At 45.2% G+C, this 18,860-nt stretch overlaps 1 protein-coding gene across 1 annotated transcript; it reads left to right on the top strand.

The window, feature by feature from the left end:
* Positions 1-1,439: 1,439 nt before the first annotated feature.
* PROK2 (prokineticin 2) lies at positions 1,440-17,432 on the top strand. Its single transcript, XM_039230566.1, has 3 exons — positions 1,440-1,607; positions 5,656-5,781; positions 15,760-17,432. The coding sequence occupies exons 1-3, from the start codon at positions 1,512-1,514 to the stop codon at positions 15,862-15,864; spliced, it is 327 nt and encodes a 108-aa protein (XP_039086497.1). The 5' UTR covers positions 1,440-1,511; the 3' UTR covers positions 15,865-17,432.
* Positions 17,433-18,860: the final 1,428 nt, after the last annotated feature.

The raw sequence follows: 18,860 nt of genomic DNA on the forward strand, positions 1-18,860 counted from the left end.
AATTCTTTTTTGTGTGTTTGTTTTTGTTTTCTGTTTCAGGCCGTTTCTCAAAATGTAACCACGGGTAAAAAAGACAGCTTTTCAAACTCAAAGATTTGGTTTTCCAAATATTCAGCTGTTTAACATTCAGATAATTGCCTTCTTCTTCTTCTTCTTCTTTTTTTTTTTTTTTCCACATTTAGTCTGAACGCTTTGGCATGGAGAACCCCACAGTCTGAGAGTAACTTTGTCCCGACTCTCCTCGCTGCATTTATTAAAGAGGCTGAAAGACGCATCTGCTTTTCAACAGTTTCTGGTCCTTAAGGGACCAGGGATCGCCAGAAGTTCTAATGTTCAGAAACAAAGTTGGGCTTCCCAAAATCTCGATGTAAGCAGGGTTGGCGGTGGTCACAGCTGGGTCTTCTTGAAATCGTTTTCACTGAAGCAAAACAGGCTAATGCTGTGTGGCATCGTCCAAGGCCGACGGGCGATTTTCCTGGGCTGGAAAGTACAAGCAGAGAGAGCTGCCTACCTATACAGTTCAAGGGGCCTCAGGCTGGCACCCAAAAGCCAGGCGTTCTCATTTCCCTTTGGCATCGTCCTGAACTGCTCAGACTGAAGCTGGCGCGATGTTGAAGAAAGGAGGAAATGCATGCGAGGAAAATCAGAGAGGAGAGGGTCGGGAACAGATGTGCGCATAAAGGGAAAGCATGAGAAATGAAAGAAAGAAATTGGACTCCCACAGCTGGAAGGACAAACCCCACAATGTCGTCAGGGATGTGGGATTAGGGGTGAGTTCGCTCGCCCTTTGTTCTCCCCCCTCCCCCCCCCCCCCCCCCCCAGTCTTCCGCATTTCCCGGTTTATTTGTTTGATGTGTGTCTTTTCTGTTCGGTTATTGGACCATGAGGCCAGACCCCAGTGGCAGTACCTGGCATGCAGCAGGCGCCGTGTGAAGACATGCCGAACAAATGATCCGGAGCTCAGGCTCCCGTCCCTCCCCTCCCCGCTCCCCCGGGGGTCTACGCGCCTGGCACGTAGTAGGCGCTCCCTAAACATCTGCACAGCAAATGAGCTGCAAGTTTTAGGCGCCGAGCACGTGGAGCCTCGGAAACCAGGACACTGAAGGAGCGCGTCTCAGACCACAAAGCGGCTGGGGCGCGTGCGAGAGGCGGCGGCGGGCGGGCGGGCGGCGAGGCGCGGGGCCTGGAGCGGGGCGCCCCGCGGGGGGCCCTGCCTGCGTGGCGCCCGGGGCGGGGGCGCAGGGAGTGGCGCGCCGGCACGTGCTCGGCCCGGGGCCGCGGGGGCCGGGGCGGGCGCGCGTGTGCGCGTGGGGGCGTGGGGTGTGTGCCCGCGCCGTGCCCCCCGCGCGTGCTGCCGGGCGGGCGCGGGCGTGAGTCACGGCGGGGCTCGCCTTTATAACGGCCCGCAGGCTCGCGCCAGCCGCCCGGCAGCCCGCCCGCCCGCCCGCCGCTCCGCGCCCCAGTCCCGCGCACCCAACGGCCCCCAACCGCCGCGCAGTCCCGAGGGCGCCATGAGGGGCCCGCGCTGCGCCCCGCTGCTGCTCCTGCTGCTGCTGCCGCCGCTGCTGCTCACGCCCCCCGCGGGGGACGCCGCCGTCATCACTGGGGTAAGCGGCCCCGGACGCACCTGTCCGCCCGGGAGGCGCGCCCGCGCTGCGCCCCGAGGGGGCTCGGGTGGGGAGCGGCACCGGGAGGGTCGCCCCGGGCAGGGACACCCGCCCCAGTCGCCCTTCGGGGCGCTGGCAGAGGTGCGCTGCTCCAAAAGCGGCAGACGGCCCGGGACTTGGGGGGAGCGCCTTGGAAGAGAAAGTGACCGAAGTGTCACCCACCGCCTTTATCACCGCCTGCTCCCGCTTGTTTTCCGTCTGATCCCCCTACAGGCTTTCTCCTCGAGTTTGGTCGGTTTTTCTGTTAAGCTGGAAGAAGTTTGCTTTCAGAGTCTTCTCTAGCACTTCTTCGCGACGTTCCAGCCTCAACCCTTAACATTTGGGAGGCCCTTTCTGCAACGCCAAGGGGCCAGACGAATATCCCCCAATCCTGAGACTTAGTCCTGTGGTCAAGGAGTGTGCACTTCGTGCTCCCTCGCAGAAACCCTTAGAAATAACTTGGTCCGAGGCCATGTGTGCTTTTTTTTATATATATATATATTTTTTTATTTATTTCTAGGAGAGAGAGAGAGAGAGAGAGACAGCGTGAGCAGGGGAGGGTTGGAGAGAGAGGGAGTCACAGACTGAAACAGGCTCCAGGCTCTGAGCTGGCAGTCAGCACAGAGCCCGACGCGGGGCTCGAACCCACGAACCGCGAGATCATGACCCAAGTGAAAGTCGGACGCTTAACCGACGAAGCCACCCAGGTGCTCCATGTGTGCGTTTTGAAAAGCACTGGGGGCGCTACCTTCTGGTTTCCAGGGCTCCCCCCCCCCCCCCAGCGTCTGGAGGTTTTCCTTGTAAAAGTTTTCCAGTTCCAGTTCCTGATAAGGCACCCCCAATGCTCTGGCATAATTACGGAGTAGGTTACAATGAGGTGTTAGTTTCAACTTAGAGAAGTTGTCCTCATCATTTTTGGCAGTAGGAACTGATTCACTTCTCTCCTACTACCACCAGTAATTTTCTCTGTGTGGATCTGAAGGATGACGAGTTTACAGTACAAAATTTTAAAATCTAGTCTACTTTAACATCAACAATGCAAAATTGCTACCATTTCCTGGTTGTTCACCTGCTTTACTCTTTTTTTTTTAAGTCTGAAATTAACACCTCCATGAAATTACTTCAATTATCTAAGTGCACATTATGGGATTTCAATAAACCTTTTGTGTTTGAACTGATGATACATAATGAAATATTTAAATTTGAGGGAAATGTCATTGTATTGAGAAAATAAAGCTCCAGTCTCCCAAGTTAGTTAATAGGTTTATAGCATCTTGAAAGACCTTGTACAATAACAGTATTTGGTTATATCCAGTAGGTATTGTAAGCATTGTGGTATTTATTACAATAGAGGTTTTTTAAAAATGTATTTAAATAGCTTAGTTAGTCAGTGTAGTTGGGGGAAAAAAAGTTTTTACAGGTCTTTCTAATATATGGGTTGGAACATGATTGGGTTTTTTTCCCCCTCTTCCCCTGCTGGCTCATTTTAAATTTCTCCTAATCCTCTGAGCCCAGAATTCCTCCGCAATATAAGTATCTTTTTGTTCCTTTCACAGGACGATACTATTTGAATAGATCTACAATGGGTTGAGGATGAAAGGCATTAAGCAACAGCTGTCTAATTAAAAAATATATAACCCTATGCAATTCTTTGTAAATACGTTCAAGAACTGAAATTTTTGGTTACAAAAATGAAATTTTATCACATTGGAGGTTTGTCTATTAGAGAGGTTTAGCATGGACTTAGATGTACTGTTTATGTTGTTTTTACCTCAGTGAATTTTTTTAAAAAATTTCTCTAAGCAACGTGGCAATAAAGAAATGTAGTTACGTCTTCATGACAGGAACCATCTGGAGCCAAATGAAAAACTTAGTAACTTAGTATCTTCACGATGTTAAACATCCAAGTGATTGATTGAATTTATAAAAGATTCTGGCTGGCCTTTGATTGTCTTATAAAAAAGGGTTAGTGGGACTTCAGAATTACGGGTCTTGTGTATCTGTTGATATAAAATACTGCCTGAAATCTCCACCTTAAAAATTTACTTTTTTTGGGGTAATCTATGTAGTTCATGTGAAATTGGTTTATATTCCACATAGTTTTGTTAAGACTGTATTGAAAAAGATCACGTACTGAACCTCTCATTAACAGAAGGTAATGGCCACATATACGTGATTTCTGGCATATGCATAAAAATTGGAAAATAGAAACATTGGGATGTTTTCATATGAATGTCCTAACACTCCAAGGTGAAAAATGTAGCGTTTGTTCAGATAGTTGTTTTAAATAGAATGAGAAAAAAATTCTAATGAGGGGAAATAAACCAACCCTGCAGCAAGATGGTTTGTAGTTTTTAAAGAAAAATAGTAAACAGGGGTGTGCACATATATTTATCTTTGGAGATCTTGTGACTGGCCCCAAAACACTGAAGGAGGAGAACTTTGGAGGAGTATTTTAGTTGTTTCCAGTAAATGTAAGAAAATTTAAATTTCTGTCTATAAATTGTAGACTTGTATTTTCTTACATGTTTTTACCTTGTCGCTAGCGAAACAGATTATTGTACACCATTCAAAGCATCCTATTTTTTGTTGGAAACATTGTTCTCTAGATCTATTTTCATGCAAATAAATTTAGACTGCATTATTTTATTTCTATTTAGATAGAGCATGAAAATTTCTCCATAGTTGATTCTTTAATTACTTGTATTTACAGTTTTTATATTGGGAACAGATCCCCTGAGTAATCATTGTTGGTAATTGTGTCTGTCGTTCTCATTTCTAAATCAGATAGATTTTTTAAAAATTTATTTCTAATGTTTTACTTATTTTTGACAGAGAGATAGAGACAGCGTGAGCAGGGGAGGGTCAGAGAGAGAGGGAGATACAGAATCCGAAACAGGCTCCAGGCTCTGAGCTAGCTGTCAGCACAGAGCCCAGTGCGGGGCTCGAACCCACAAACCGTGAGATCATGACCTGAGCTGAAGTCGGATGCTTAACCGACTGAGCCACCCAGGCGCCCCTAAAAAATCCTCAGTATTCCTGGTTTAGACTCATTGCTTTTCTCATGCCATAAAAAANGGAGATACAGAATCCGAAACAGGCTCCAGGCTCTGAGCTAGCTGTCAGCACAGAGCCCGACACGGGGCTCGAACCCACGAACTGTGAGATCATGACCTGAGCCAAAGTCGGACGCTTAACCGACTGAGCCACCCAGGCGCCCCTAAATCAGATAGATCTGGATAGTTCCACTGATTTTATAATGTATACATATGTATCCCCTAGAGCAATAATTTCCTTTTTGTAGGTTACTAACCCCCCAGAAAAGAGTAACATAAGACAGAAGTCTTAGTTTGTCCATTCCCAACCCAAGAAATTTCTTTCTTTAAAGAGGAAATGGTGAAAATCAAGTCAGTGGTGTCAGAGACATCAAGTCTCATGAACCAAAATGCAAATCTCTGAAAGGGAGAATGAGCACTTTTTAAATTTACATCAGTGCCTTTATGGGTCTGGAGCCTTTCATGCCAGATTTAGAGACCATTTTAATCCCTTTTTAAAATTGGCCCCAATGTATTCTGCAGTTAATAGTCATAAAGTCTTGTGATTCAGTTTCTGTAGTTCCTAATGGTCATGTATGGTATAAGACTAATGTAGCCTCGTTTTTCAAGTTCAAAGCCAATTCAGCCACAAAACCCTAGAAAAAGAGAGGTGATTTTCTATGTGTGTGTGTGTGTGTGTGTGTGTGTGTTTAACACACATGACATTTTCTATGTGTGTTGATTTAAGATTCTCATAATGTGTAAACCGTTATTTAGGCCATTGTTTTTAAACTAGGAAAATCTCTCCTGATCAGATTTTATTCTAAATGAAGATTACAGTTCTTTTTCATGTGTGAGTAGTAAAATCCTCGTGGTTGGGTATTTAAAGATCCCTTTGTACTGCTAATTTTGGATTTCCTTAGCCTGAGTCTTCCCTGCTCTCTGTATTGATCTGTCTGTCTGTTACCTTTCAGGCCTGCGACAAGGACCCCCAGTGTGGTGGCGGCATGTGTTGTGCTGTTAGTATCTGGGTTAAGAGCATAAGGATTTGCACACCTATGGGCAAAGTTGGAGACAGCTGCCATCCGCTGACTCGTAAAGTTAGTATATATACGTGTATCTGGATTCTTGGTGGTTTTCTAACGTTGTGGCCACTCAACTCTCAGCAAGGCCTGAGTGGCATGAAACCCAGTGTAATGTGCTTGAAATTACAAGTGAGAGAAGATGACGATGGAAAAGCACCTCCTCTCCCCTCTCCCTTCCCTTTATAAAGAACTGTATCCTCCACCATCCTTACCCTGTGAATCATTTTCATATCATGACATTAGAAACGTTTCATAAAAATAATCTCAAAAATGTGCATTTGCCTAAAAATTATTTAGGATAAAATATATATACATGTATATTTACACATATGTATGTATAAAATGCAGTGCATGTTTCTTTGCAGAAATCAGAGTATAGACGTTCTTGAGAGGGCGTTTAATAGCAGACGTACTGATAAGGCAGAAGTAGATAACTTTGTGTTTTGTCTCTTACAGAAAAGCATCAATGATACAGTTACCTTTGTAGCTTAATTTAAAAGTCGTATTTTTTCACTCGATCTATGCAGTATTCAGTTCATAAGCTTTGACGTTAATGGTGTTTAACTTTCCAGTTCATGCTCTTATCTAACAGTATAAATATCCTAATGACCTGAACAACACTACCGAGCAGTTTTGGCAATAAGGGGCGTGACCATATGGTGGCAGGGTTGGACATCGCTGTAGAGGGTGTGTTGTAGACTCTGAGGTCTACAAGGGTCCTTGAGTTAAGTTGCTTCGGGAAGGGAGTGGAAAGGGGAGCGGAAAGGGGCGGAAAGGAGACAGGAGGGAGCGGAGGAGTCTGTGGAGCCTGGAGAGTCTCGGCCCTTTCGAATCAGAAGCTTGAAACTGGTGGGCTCTCAGTAAGCTCCCCCAGGGAGGCCAGGTGGCAGTGGCATGCTCCTGTAGGGCCACCTCCTCGTTTCACCCAGCAGCAGAGGGAAGTGCACAGCACCGGAGGGCATGTCCGAGGCCGGGCGGCTCAGCCTCTCTGCAGCGTTCTCTACATGCTGTATACTCCTGTCTGAAAATAGATGGGGGGATCAGGTGCCTGGGAGGCTCAGTCAGTTGAGCGTCTGATGCCGGCTCAGGTCATGACCTCATAGTTTGTGAGTTCGAGCCCTGCGTCGGGCTCTGTGCTGACAGCTAGCTCCGAGCCTGGAGACTGCTTCGGATTCTGTGTCTCCCTCTCTCTCTGACCCTCCCCTGCTTGTGCTCTGTCTCTTTCTGTCTCTCTCAAAAATAAACATTAAAAGAAATTTTTTTAAGTAGGGTGTTTTTGAAGCAAACCAGACCCCACCTTCTACCTGTGGTTTAGGGTTGAAAGCTGTAGTAAGGCCCCATGTCTTCCTCGTATGCTACCGTTGCAAGTAACAGTTACTGTTTTGACTTTCTCGGAGTAAACGTAGTGCAGTCAATTGGCTTGTGTTTAGTTCTGGGAGCTGTAGGGACTCCACTTGTTTGGGTCTCTCTGAGGGCCGAGTCTGGCTTTCCTGCGGTTTCCTTGAGAAATACTTCTGTTCCGCTTAGCCCATCCCTCCCTGTGGTTTTACCGTCATTCTGAAGCATGACCCGCACCTTTCATTCCTGGCTACTCGAGGACTGGAAGGGTTGTAAACCGTTAGTTGTCTGTCTCCATGCCAAGCTCCCTGCAAAGAGGTGACCCCAGCCCAGCCACCCATGGCATTGATGTCTGGCCTTTCATCACTCTTATCAAGGGCGAGTCCACGTTTGAGTCACTGCCATTGAGAAGTTTACTTTTAAGAATGCTGTTGTCACACGGTGTTAGTATAACCTTACACTCCCTGCACACTCGAGCCCTGCGGCCCGTCTGCTAAAACAAGGAGAGAGTGACTCATGTGACTCAACTGCTCTTTGTAATGATAGCAGTTGCCGTCGCCACCTGTTGAAGGCACACGCTCTGCACTGAATGTTTTTATCTAATACGAGGTGCCTGTGCAGCACATTTGTTTTGTCCTGTTCTGCCTACAACCCGTGCGGCTTCGGAGGGGACACAGTAACTGCTAAGGTCACAAGGTGACAGGTCGCCCAGGAGACCCCGGGCTCCATTTCTGCCTGACGCCCCAGCCAGTGTGTTTGTGGTGTGAATCACCCTACTCTTCTGCCTCTGAGAGAGAGACGTTTCATCGGAACGCTTTGTACCCCAAGTAACCCAGGCTGGTCGGTGTGGGGCGAGGGAGAGTGGTGTCCCGTGTGGGAACTGGTCACAGTCTATGTAGTTGTGATGAGGTTCCCAAATCTGAGGTTATTTTAAAAAGAGAACCAAATTGTGTTTCCCCGTGTTTCAAAATGATTTCCAGTTCAGGTCTTGTGCAAGGGCCTTTCTGAGAGTAAACAAAATCCTTCTCGCACAAACCCAGGTGTATCTCTGCACTTTGGTTTTTACCGTTGTTTTAATAATAAAGCCTTTAATCAGTTATGGTTTTCATATTAGAATTAAATGATAAAAGAACTGAAGGATTAAAAAAAATAAAGGCTTTATGTCAGATCTTACCTTTTCCCCTATTCAGATACTCACTTGAAAAGTTTTTCTAGAACCCAGTGTTACAACTTTCCATCCAGGTACTTTTCTGTCTTGAAAATATACATTTTCCTGGGTCATTTCAATGACCTATTTTTATTTTTTATTTCAAATGTTTAATGTTTTATTTATTTCCGAGAGAGAAAGAGAGCGAGCGTGAGCAGGGGAGGGTCAGAGAGAGAGGGAGACACAGAATCCGAGGCAGGCTCCAGGCTCTGAGCTGTTAGCACAGAGCCCGACATGGAGCTCAATTCCATGAACTGTGAGATCATGACCTGAGCCAAAGTCAGAGGCTTAACCGACTGAGCCACCCCGGTGCCCCTCAATGACCTATTTTTAGAGTAGGTCCAGGAGCTGTTAATTGTTTTGGGTGGAATTAATTTATCCTGGTAAAAATCTAGTTACTTCCAGATTATCCCTCCACTATATTGGATTCAAAATGACTTGAGAAAAAAAAAATTTTGTAAGTGTATCCTGGTGAACGTAATATACATAATTCAACACCAAACTACAGTTTAATAGCTCGTCAGTAAATGGTAAAAATGTAGACTGTGCATAGAAAATACTATTTTAATATGACATGTTCAGTACTTTTTTCTTCCTTTTTTTCTTTTGTTTATTTTTCTTTGTTTTGTTTTTAAAGAAGGGATTAACTGGTTATGATCACAGGGATTGGTGTTTTTAAAACAGGACTATGAATAAGTGAAGACTACTCCTGTTTAAATTTTAAACTTTCCATTCTGGCTTGACTTTGTCGTTAGCCACAAGTGTGTGTTTCTTTTGATAAAGTGAATAATATTTGATGAATGAAATTGCAAACTACAGGTAGGAATTGATAGTCACTGGGTTCAGTTTACTATTTTATTTCAGATACATCAACCAAATTGTGGAGTTTATAGTGACTGCCGGGCTATAATCACATAGTTGTACGATTTTTAACGTATCAAACATAAGTTTGATAGTTCAAAAGTAGAATAAAAGATCATTCTCCATAAGAGCAATTTATGTTTTCCAAACACTTATTTGGTCAAACGAAAGTTTTAACATGTATTCATCTTTAACAGTTTTCTAACAATTAAGGATAAATTGCTGAATCATTTATCTGCAAGGGATATTTCACTGTCTCAAAAAAAACATTATTTTAATATTTTAATAGATACAGACACTTTTCAGAGTTTACAAAAATTAAGGAAGCCATTTCTATCCTGTTCTGATTACTGTTTGGCTCTGGAAGTTTATAACTCTGTGATTCTTTTATTTTTATAACTTGTCCTTTATTATTTTTTCATTTAAAAAATTTTTTTTTTTAATTTTTTTTTTTATGTTTTATTTATTTCTAGGAGAGAGAAACAGCGTGAGCAGGGGAGGGTCAGAGAGAGAGGGAGTCACAGACCGAAAGAGGCTCCAGGCTCTGAGCTGGCAGTCAGCACAGAGCCCGACGCGGGGCTCGAACCCACGAACCGTGAGATCATGACCTAAGCGAAAGTCGGACGCTTAACCGACTAAGCCACCCAGGCGCCCCTATTTTTTCATTTTAAACAATTATGTTTCCTCCAAAAAATGTTTATATGCTAACACTTTTTAGTAGCAGTTTTGTTTTTTGTTTTCTGGGTTGGTTTTTTTTTTCTTCTTTATAGGAACACTTTAGTACTTGACGAGTATATTCTCTTTTTCTGAAAAAAAATTTTTTTTTTCAAATTAACACCTGGGATTTGTTTGTGTTTTTTTTCTTAAAGGAAGATTTTTAAAATTATTAGCTGTTTCTGCTTTAGAAACATGATAAGACATCATGTACATAATTTCAGGATAGGGTATTACTTTACAAACCTATATTAACTAAAATATGACTTCCGTAAGTCTAGCATTTAGTGGAAGACGGGTGGAAGAAAGCTTAGGAGGTTAATTTCCTCATGTTTCCTATCACAGGTATCAAGAGCCACTATCTACATTTTCTTCAGGGTAGCATCATCGCTGTGAATACAAGTTCATTGTCGTGGAGACTCAGAGGACATAGATATATCTATGTCTGTATACTAATAGATTTACTAAGTATACTGCTGATAGTATGGGTCCCACAGCTCTCCACTGTCAGGCTGTCCCGGGCCCTCAGCAGCATCCCTGGGCTCCTCCCACTAGATGTGAGTAGCCTCCTCTCTCGGTGACAAGTAACCATGTCTCCAGACTATGACAGATGTCCCCTGTGACAGTTTGGGGGATGGAAACTGCCCAGGTTGAGCACCACTGAGCTACCACTACCTGTACTTAGCCTCACAGGACACAGTGAGGGGACACGGCAGCACCATTGCATTGGGCACTCAGCAGCTCCCCATGCAAACACTTTGTGTGTCCTCTCTTCCACACAGGGTACTTGTGGCTGCCACAGAGGAGAGCCACGTGGGTCCTCTAGACTCACAGAAGCTATACCTGCCATTACTTCTTGCCAATAGTTTACATCCCTCTCAACCCAGAGGCCCGGGCATGCATGCCAACAGCTTTCCCAACCCGAGTGAAGTTCCACACAATCCGTGAGACCACCCCCTTCCCCCACCAGCCCTGTTTTCCTTTGCTCTTTTCCAAGGGCACAGTGCGGCAGGAGGCCAGATCCCATGTGGACTTTCTACTCGCAAGAAGACAAATAATTGCTTTATTTAGGGTTGTATGAATATACACTTAATCCTAACGAAAATTGAAGAAACACTTTGAGATTTGACCCAATGAAAATACACTGATGATCTTCCTCATTATTAAAACTGGAGAGTGTAGGAATGGACAGAAACTCTGAGACTTCGGGTTTCTATTTTATGCACTGTTACGGCTATTTGAAATTTTGCGAACTGTGTACTTTTGTTGACAAAAGCTAATGTAACAAAACTGGCTTTATTGAAAACACACATAAGATTTTTTTTTTATTGAGGTGAAATTTGTATATAAATTATGTAAGTTTCAGGCATGCAACATTGTAATTTGACATCTGTCTGAAGTATAAAGTGATCACCACCAGAAGTCTAGGTACCATCTGCCCCTGTTCATTGACCCCTTCCCCGTTTTGCCCACCCCAAAATTCCTCCCACATTGGACCAGCGCTTTTTATGTGACATGACCAGAGCTTTCTTCATGTATTCTTTTTTTTTTTAAAGTTAATTTATTTATTTTGAGAGAGACAGAGAACGAGTGGAGGAGGGGTGGGAGAAGAGAGAGGGGAGGGAGAGAGAGAGACTGAGAATTCCAAGCAGACTCCACACTGTCAGCACAGAACCCAAATGGGGATCCATTCACAAACCGTGAGATCATGACTTGAGCTGAAATAGACACTTAACTGACTGAGCCACCCAGGTGCCCCCGTATATCCGTCTTCATATTTCTTTCTTTAGCAAAACTGACTCTGTTGTGAGAGAAATCACAAATAATACATTTGTTTTGTATCAGTGCTGTTATTTTCTCTTTAAAAACTGCCACAGATGGATAAGAATCATGCCTTCTGGAAAGTGCTAAAAGTCCTACCTTGGCTATTTCTAGAATTTTCTGTTTGGAATTTTAGGCTATTAGAAACATTGTATTGAGTTCATTCTAAACTAAACCGTCAAATTTGGACGGAATGGTTAGCTCCTTGGCTATATGTGTGCCTCCGAATATGCGTCTTCTATATACTTTCTCATGTGTCTGTGGCTATCGGACACCTATTATGTTTGTCACACGGCATATGTCGATCTGGAAATGAATGGGCCTGTTGAGAAACTGCCCAGTATCTAATAAGGGTATAATATCCTAAATGGGGTTCTTTGTCATTAGAAGCTTATGGATGGAAGGGGTGGAGGAAAACCCGCTATGGGTGGGGGCAGGTTAAAAAAAAAGCCTTGGAAGAGGGAGAAAGAAAGCCAGATATGGAAAGAGGGGAGGTGGGCTTGGTAAGAACAAAAAAAGGGCGTCCAGGTATAAATGGCCCTGTGGGATAGTCTAATCGTTAGGTTAAGATTGTCAGGGCTAATGCCACCTTGGTGCCCTCAGTAAGAAAAAGGATCATTCACAATACTTTTGACGTTTTGTTAGTTTTTGAGAGAGAGAGAGCGAGAGAGACAGTGCATGCAAGCAGAGCAGGGGCACAGAGAGGGAGACAGCAAGTCCAACGCAGGCCCTGTGCTGACAGCAGCGAGCCTGATGCGGGGCTCGAACTCACAAGCTGCGAGATCATGACCAAAGCTGAAGTTGGATTCTCAACCGACTGAGCCACCCAGGTGCCCCCACAATATTTTTGAAAGCATCACAAAGACCTATGGCCTTGTGAGCCCACTGCCAGGGCCCTACAGAGCCCTGGAGGGAGCTGCACAAGGGAGGCCCTCAGCTCGTCTGGCTTCACAGTAGAGCCACCTCTGAGTTTGGTGGCACGAGCCACTCGGGGCCCTGCTCGGGGCCCTGCTCGGTGCCAGGCAGCGGTGCTCAGAGTGAGCAGAAGCCCCAGGACCTGGAAGGCCACCCCCCTGCCTTCAGGCGGCGCCTAGTGTGTGGCGCCTAGTGTGTGGCGAGATAGGCATTGCACACCTGTTTTCTCAGCTGCCTCCTGTGGGCCAGGCTAAGGGCCACATGCTCGCAGGAGATCTTTCTTCACAGAGTTTCAAAGTTGGGGGGGGGCCCGTGGTGTTTGAGAAAAGAACACGCACTGGAAGAAAGTGGGACTGGGTTTATGATATGTCCACTTCACCTGGGTGACCGCGGGCAGCCACGTTACTTCACCTCTAGAGGAAGCCACTTATGGGGCGCCTGGGGGGCTGAGTCGGTTGATTGAGCGTCCAACTTCAGCTCAGGTGGTGATTTCATGGTTCGTGAGTTCGAGCCCCATGTCAGGTTCGCTGCTGTCGGCACAGAGACCGCTTCAGATCCTCTGTCCCCCTCTCTGCCCCTCTCCCACTCTTTCTCGCTCTCTCTTTCAAAAATAAGTAAACATTAAAAATAGAAGACGCCACTTAGCTTGCGTCAAAATGAGGCAGAAATCTGGCACCCGGGTTTGGTGTGACGTTCATGCCCAGTGCCGTATGCAGCCTGGCTGTGGCCGTGGCCACCACGGTTAGTTTTCTTTGCTGCTCTCTTCAGGGCACTAAGAACCCCCATGAGAGGCCAGAGAGGGATCCTGGTCCCTCGGTGGACACACTGCAAGGCCGTGAGGACCGTGAGGACACTTACTCACAGCTTAAACTCTCTTACTGGTTACCTGTCTTCCCTCATTCAGATTGAAGCTCCAAGCAGGGCAGAGGCCTTTCCTCTTTTGTCCAGCGCCGTATCCGTAGCACCCAGAATGAGGACTGATATGCTGGTGACCCTGACCCTCTGCCGAAGGAGAGAATGAAAGGACCCCACGCGGCGCTGTCCATGCAGCACAGCCGGCCGTGTGCATTACAGTTACAGTTCACTTATTTTGGTTCCTTTCCCTTCATTCTTGCTGCCCATGTTCATTTGTCTCCGCGGCAGCGCTGTTGGGCCAGGTGGCTCTTCGTTATTGGAGGCTGTGCTGTGCGTTGTAGGCTGTTTAGTAGCATTCTCTGACCTGTCCCCACTAGATGTGACTGACACTCCTTCCCCCACGTTGTGACAAACACATCTCTGGATATTGCCAGACGTGCCCCCAACAGAATCGCCCCCAGCTGAGAACTTCTGGCCCATGCCAGTAGTTTTAGGTCTGACAAAGTGAAGCGCTCCGAGTCTCGGGGCTAGACTAGATCGTGAAGGTCCTGGGTGCCACCCTCTCATGCGGTCCACCTGTAATCGTCCACGCCAGTCGACCTGCGCCCACCTCCTCTGACATGGTCTCCATGCCGGTGACTGAGCTACCCATCCATGTGCGCTCTGACGCGCACAGTGACAGAACCATTCTGCGCACAAGTCTGCACGGAGCCGACGGCCGTGGCACCTGCGTGTGGGCACTGTCCTCGCGGCCTTGGAAATGAGGCCCTTGTAAAAAAGGCAGAGGGTTGGCCCTGCCTGTTCGCCCCATGCACACCCTGCCCTCCGATTGCTTCCCTCTCTTCCTTTTGTATTTGTTGATCACAGTCATTTCCCTGGCCCTTCCAGAACCATTTTGGAAATGGAAGGCAGGAAAGAAGAAAGAGGAAGAGAAGAAAAAGGAAGAAGGAGGTAAGAGGGACATTAGCCTGGTACCAACCCCAAGGCAGTGCCCAGTAGAAGCAGCCCCGACCGTGGGTGGACCACCGTGCAGTTGGGTCTGTCCTATTAGCTCAGCCCTGAGAGAAGGTTAGAATGGTTCTGTCACTGTCTGCACAGTCGTTCTTTTTTATGTACAAAGAGAATACTTAGAAGGCATCTGGAAGATACATCTGAGAGTTCCTCCTCAGGGCAGATAATTGGTATGGGGCGGCCTCTTTTGGTGGAATAGAATTAGGAAATACACTAGAATGATTAGCAAATACAGCATCTGAATTGAGACACAGAAAGGATGCATTTTTCTGCCGTGTGTCAACTGTAGAAGCATCCCTAAGGCATGAGTCTCTAGTAGCTCGCCTCTCTCACGTTACCCTGGACGGGAGTCATTTGCCATCCTGTTTCATTGACTGTCAACTGCCTCCAGGCCTGGGGTTAAACTTTCTTGCCATAACTTGCAAAGTAGGCAGATTCTCAAGAGGGCACGATTCTCAGGGGAGGGAGAATGGATTTTGTTCTTTGCCTCTAGAGAGTATATGTACTTTGAGGTGCCCCCATGCCCCTCAGACAAAGGACCCACCATGCCAGTGTCTCCTTAACCCAGCTTCATTGGTGGCCTGGCCAAGACTGAGAAATACCAGCCGATGACTCTTGCAATGAATCCGACCTTTCTGTGCTGGCTCTCCCTAGGCCAGGGTTTGGTTTGTTCATTTCTGTGACTCAGGCTTGCCTCCTTCCCTAATTTCTCTCTCGTTCTTCTCCAACCCACACCTCCTGGAATTTTGACCCCTCTGCCATCTGTGAGCAAGCACGTGAATTTATGTATTGATCATTGTCAGTGACTTCGTATTTACTCAATATATGGATGTGGCCCTGTCCTTAATGTTATGCCCTCCTTAATGAGCTTCATTAGTAGAATGCTATAAAAAGGAAAAATGAGAAAAAGTGAAAGGCAGTATAGCTTCGTGGTTAAAAGCTTGGTCTCTCTGGTCCGGGTGGCCAGCCACACTTCAAGTTCTGGGTGTGTGACCTTAAGCAAGTTACTAATCTCTGTGCCTCCGTCTCTCATTTGTAAAATGGATATAATTGAACCTTTTGTCATCTTCACAGAGTGGTTGTAAGGATGGCAAAGGATAATAAAGAGCTGAGCATGTTGAATGGTTCACAATATAACACTAGCTGTTGTTATCCAGAGATCTCTGAAGAATAGCTTTTGGTTGTGTGTATTTGGGTGTGGGTTTTTTTTTTCCATTTTGTTTTGTTTTTAATGATTCCTGCTCTGACTCCATTTTCTTCTTTTATCTTAGGTTCCATTTTTTGGGCGGAGAATGCATCACACATGTCCATGTATGCCGGGCTTAGCCTGTTTACGGACTTCATTTAATCGGTTTATTTGTTTAGCCCGAAAGTAATTACTTTCGAGTAAAAACTTTAAATGTGAACAGCCACATGATGTCTATAAAGTCTATCTACTTGTGATTGTGCCAAACAAGTAATATGCCATAAAGAAATGCTCTTGCTTCCTCAACTATCCAAGTAACATTTCTATCTTTGATGTTTAGATGACTTTTCTTTTTGTTTTTCCCACTGAAAGAGGATTTCAGTTTTGGATAGAAATGTAAAGTGCAGGGCATTACAGAACCGGTTCTCATCTCCCTATTTGTGTTTTGGTTAGGTTTGGCCTTTTTTAATGCCAATAACTCACCCATTTTCACAGAAACAGAATAAGAATTTTGTATTTTTGTTACAGAAACTTCTTTCTCTGAACTCTCCACCCCGGGCCTGTCCACCACACACACCCACACACACACCCACACCCACACCCACACACACACGCACACAAGCACACGCACACACACACACAGACACTCTTTAGGGTCTTTTCTCTCCTCAAAGAATTTTAAGGTCCCTGCTTTATCTTTGATGTTTCCTTTCTGGGCCCTTTAGCATTTTAAGGAGGGGCACAGGGTTGTTACATATGCTTTTGCTTGCTGGCAAAATCACTGTGAAGAATGCAGCTTTTTTGCCTGATACAGCAGAGGGCGTGTGGTTGAACTAGACACTTCTGACTCTCTCCCGGCTGGACTCTCTCCCAGCTGCAGTGAAGGGAGCCTGCCCTCCAGCTTGCCCCGAGCCTGTCCATGCGACAGAGCCTCAGACCCACTGTGTGACACGTGTGACTCAGGAGGCATGGGAAGTCAATTTAGACCGTATTTCTAGATTTGGGTTTGAAAAAAACAAAACAAAACACTTCTCCAATACAATGTTACAGTTACTTCTTTTTCTTTTTATGAATTTTTTTTTTAACCTCATAGTTAGACATTTCCAGAAAACGTCACTTGAAGAGGAAGTATTGATTTTAATCTGGCATAACACTAGTTACCATTTTAAAATCGGTATTAAGATTTAAACTCTACTTGTAACCAAAAGGTCTATTGTAATGGATTACCTGACATCCTGCCGTGTGTACCTATATCAGTATTGCTGTGTAAAAATTCTGTATCAGAATAATGACAGTATTGTATATCATTTGATTTATTTTAATATTATATCCTTATTTTTGTCACCGTTGTCAGTTTTTATTGCAAGCATATTGCTATTAGCTCACATTCTAAAATGGGGAGAGACCCCAACCTCGGTAAAATAGCAGTAACAGGATTTGCGTGTTTGCTTTACGTACCGGAAAGTTCTGTTTGCATGAATTTTAAGGTAGTACAGAAAATAAACAATGTGTAAATCAGTGAGGGTTTTGGAACAAGAAGGAAAACTGTGACATGCAGAGCTGGTTGTAACCAGGACTGAACTCATGGGATGGCACTGTCCTGAGTCAGCATAGAGTGACCCACCGTTTATGAAGAGCTGTCAGGCAGGATGCGAGGCACTAGCCTTAAGGTGGTGCCAGTGTGGCCCAGCCTTGCAAAACCCACCACGTATTGTGAATGGAATCAACGTCGCAAATAAACAACTTATGAAACGTGTTTAACTGAGTAACCTTGACCGTGCCAATCCACTAACCATTGCCCCCCAAAAATAAAGAATAGTGTCCATTTTGTAGTATTCAGCCAGCACTCATAGTTGCACATTGTGTGGAACTTTACCCTGGGGGCTCATGTGTCCCATAAATAAATGTATGGGATTTTGCTGTACTAATTACCATATTTGGTTCAGCTTAGTTTGCTTTTTCATTTTTGTTTAATGGAGAGAGAGAGAGAGAGAGAGAGAGAGACAGCGAGCATGAGCAGGGGAGGGCCAGAGTGAGAGGGAGACCCAGAATCTGAAGCAGGCTCCAGGCTCCCGAGTTGTCAGCACAGAGCCTGACATGGGCCTCGAACCTACAGACTGCGAGCTCATGACCTGAGCTGAAGTTGGATGCTTACCCGGCTGAGCCCGCCAGGCGCCCCTGGTTCAGTTTAGTTTGTGTGCAAGAAACATTCCTCAGGGAGTTTGTTGGAAAAAAACATTGCCTTCAGCAAGTGCAATTATGGGTGAAGAGACAGGAGCTTCAGCCATTTTGCTAAAATGTCGCTTTCTTTTAATGTTTGATACAACCTTCTTCTTAAGTCCTAAAAACTTGATTGGGTCAACCATCCATTTCACCCAAGTTAAAAAACATATAACAAGCTTTTATAAAATTCTGCTTCTACATATACCAACTCAGTTTTTAAAAAAATATCACTAAAAAGAAGTAGGTCGTAGGATAACCAAGAGAAGGAATGTGAGGTTTGTGTAGAAAACTCGGAACTACATCTACAGACTCACTCACTACCATTCAAAGAAAAACAGTAAAAAACATTTGTTACCTCTCCTCTCGATTGTTATTTTTATCAGGGGAATAACTCCTTTCTTTGTAAGGTACAGCTTTATTTGGTTAGTGTTTGTTTTTTTCACTTGTCACCAGCGCTAGCACCTTCCAAATAATTGTTCCAAAAAGACTTGTAATCGTGTTCCACGGAGACTCTTGAAAATCGTTGTATGCGAAGTGCACCAACTTCTGCTCTCTGAGGACTGTGCCGCTCTTTCTTCCTTCCCCAGGATGCTCTTCTCCCCATACTTGGGACTTTAGAGGCCAGGATTTCTGCAAGGTACGGCAAACTGAAAATTTACACAAGTTAAAAGTCCGCAGTCTACTTTGATGTCAGTACCGAGTGTGAATTCCATCTATGCTAAGACAGAAATAGATCTTAAGCCAGAGCCTATGAGCCAAAGTCAAGCGGACCTCCCAGATGCCTTTGCAAACACTGACTTAGGTGAAAGCCATCATTGCGGACTTCAGCCTTTTTTGTTTTTGAAGCACCATCTTTTTCTGACCACGGAAAAGTTTGTGCTAGAACCATTTCCTTACAAACGCTCTCGTCTAACTGAAGGCCTTCTTTCTTGCCAGCATCTCAGTGTTGTTCTGATTTTGGAG

Source organism: Hyaena hyaena, unplaced genomic scaffold (assembly GCF_003009895.1).
Source record: "Hyaena hyaena isolate Hyena2069 unplaced genomic scaffold, ASM300989v1 scaffold_48, whole genome shotgun sequence".
NCBI classification, from domain to species: Eukaryota; Metazoa; Chordata; class Mammalia; order Carnivora; family Hyaenidae; genus Hyaena; species Hyaena hyaena.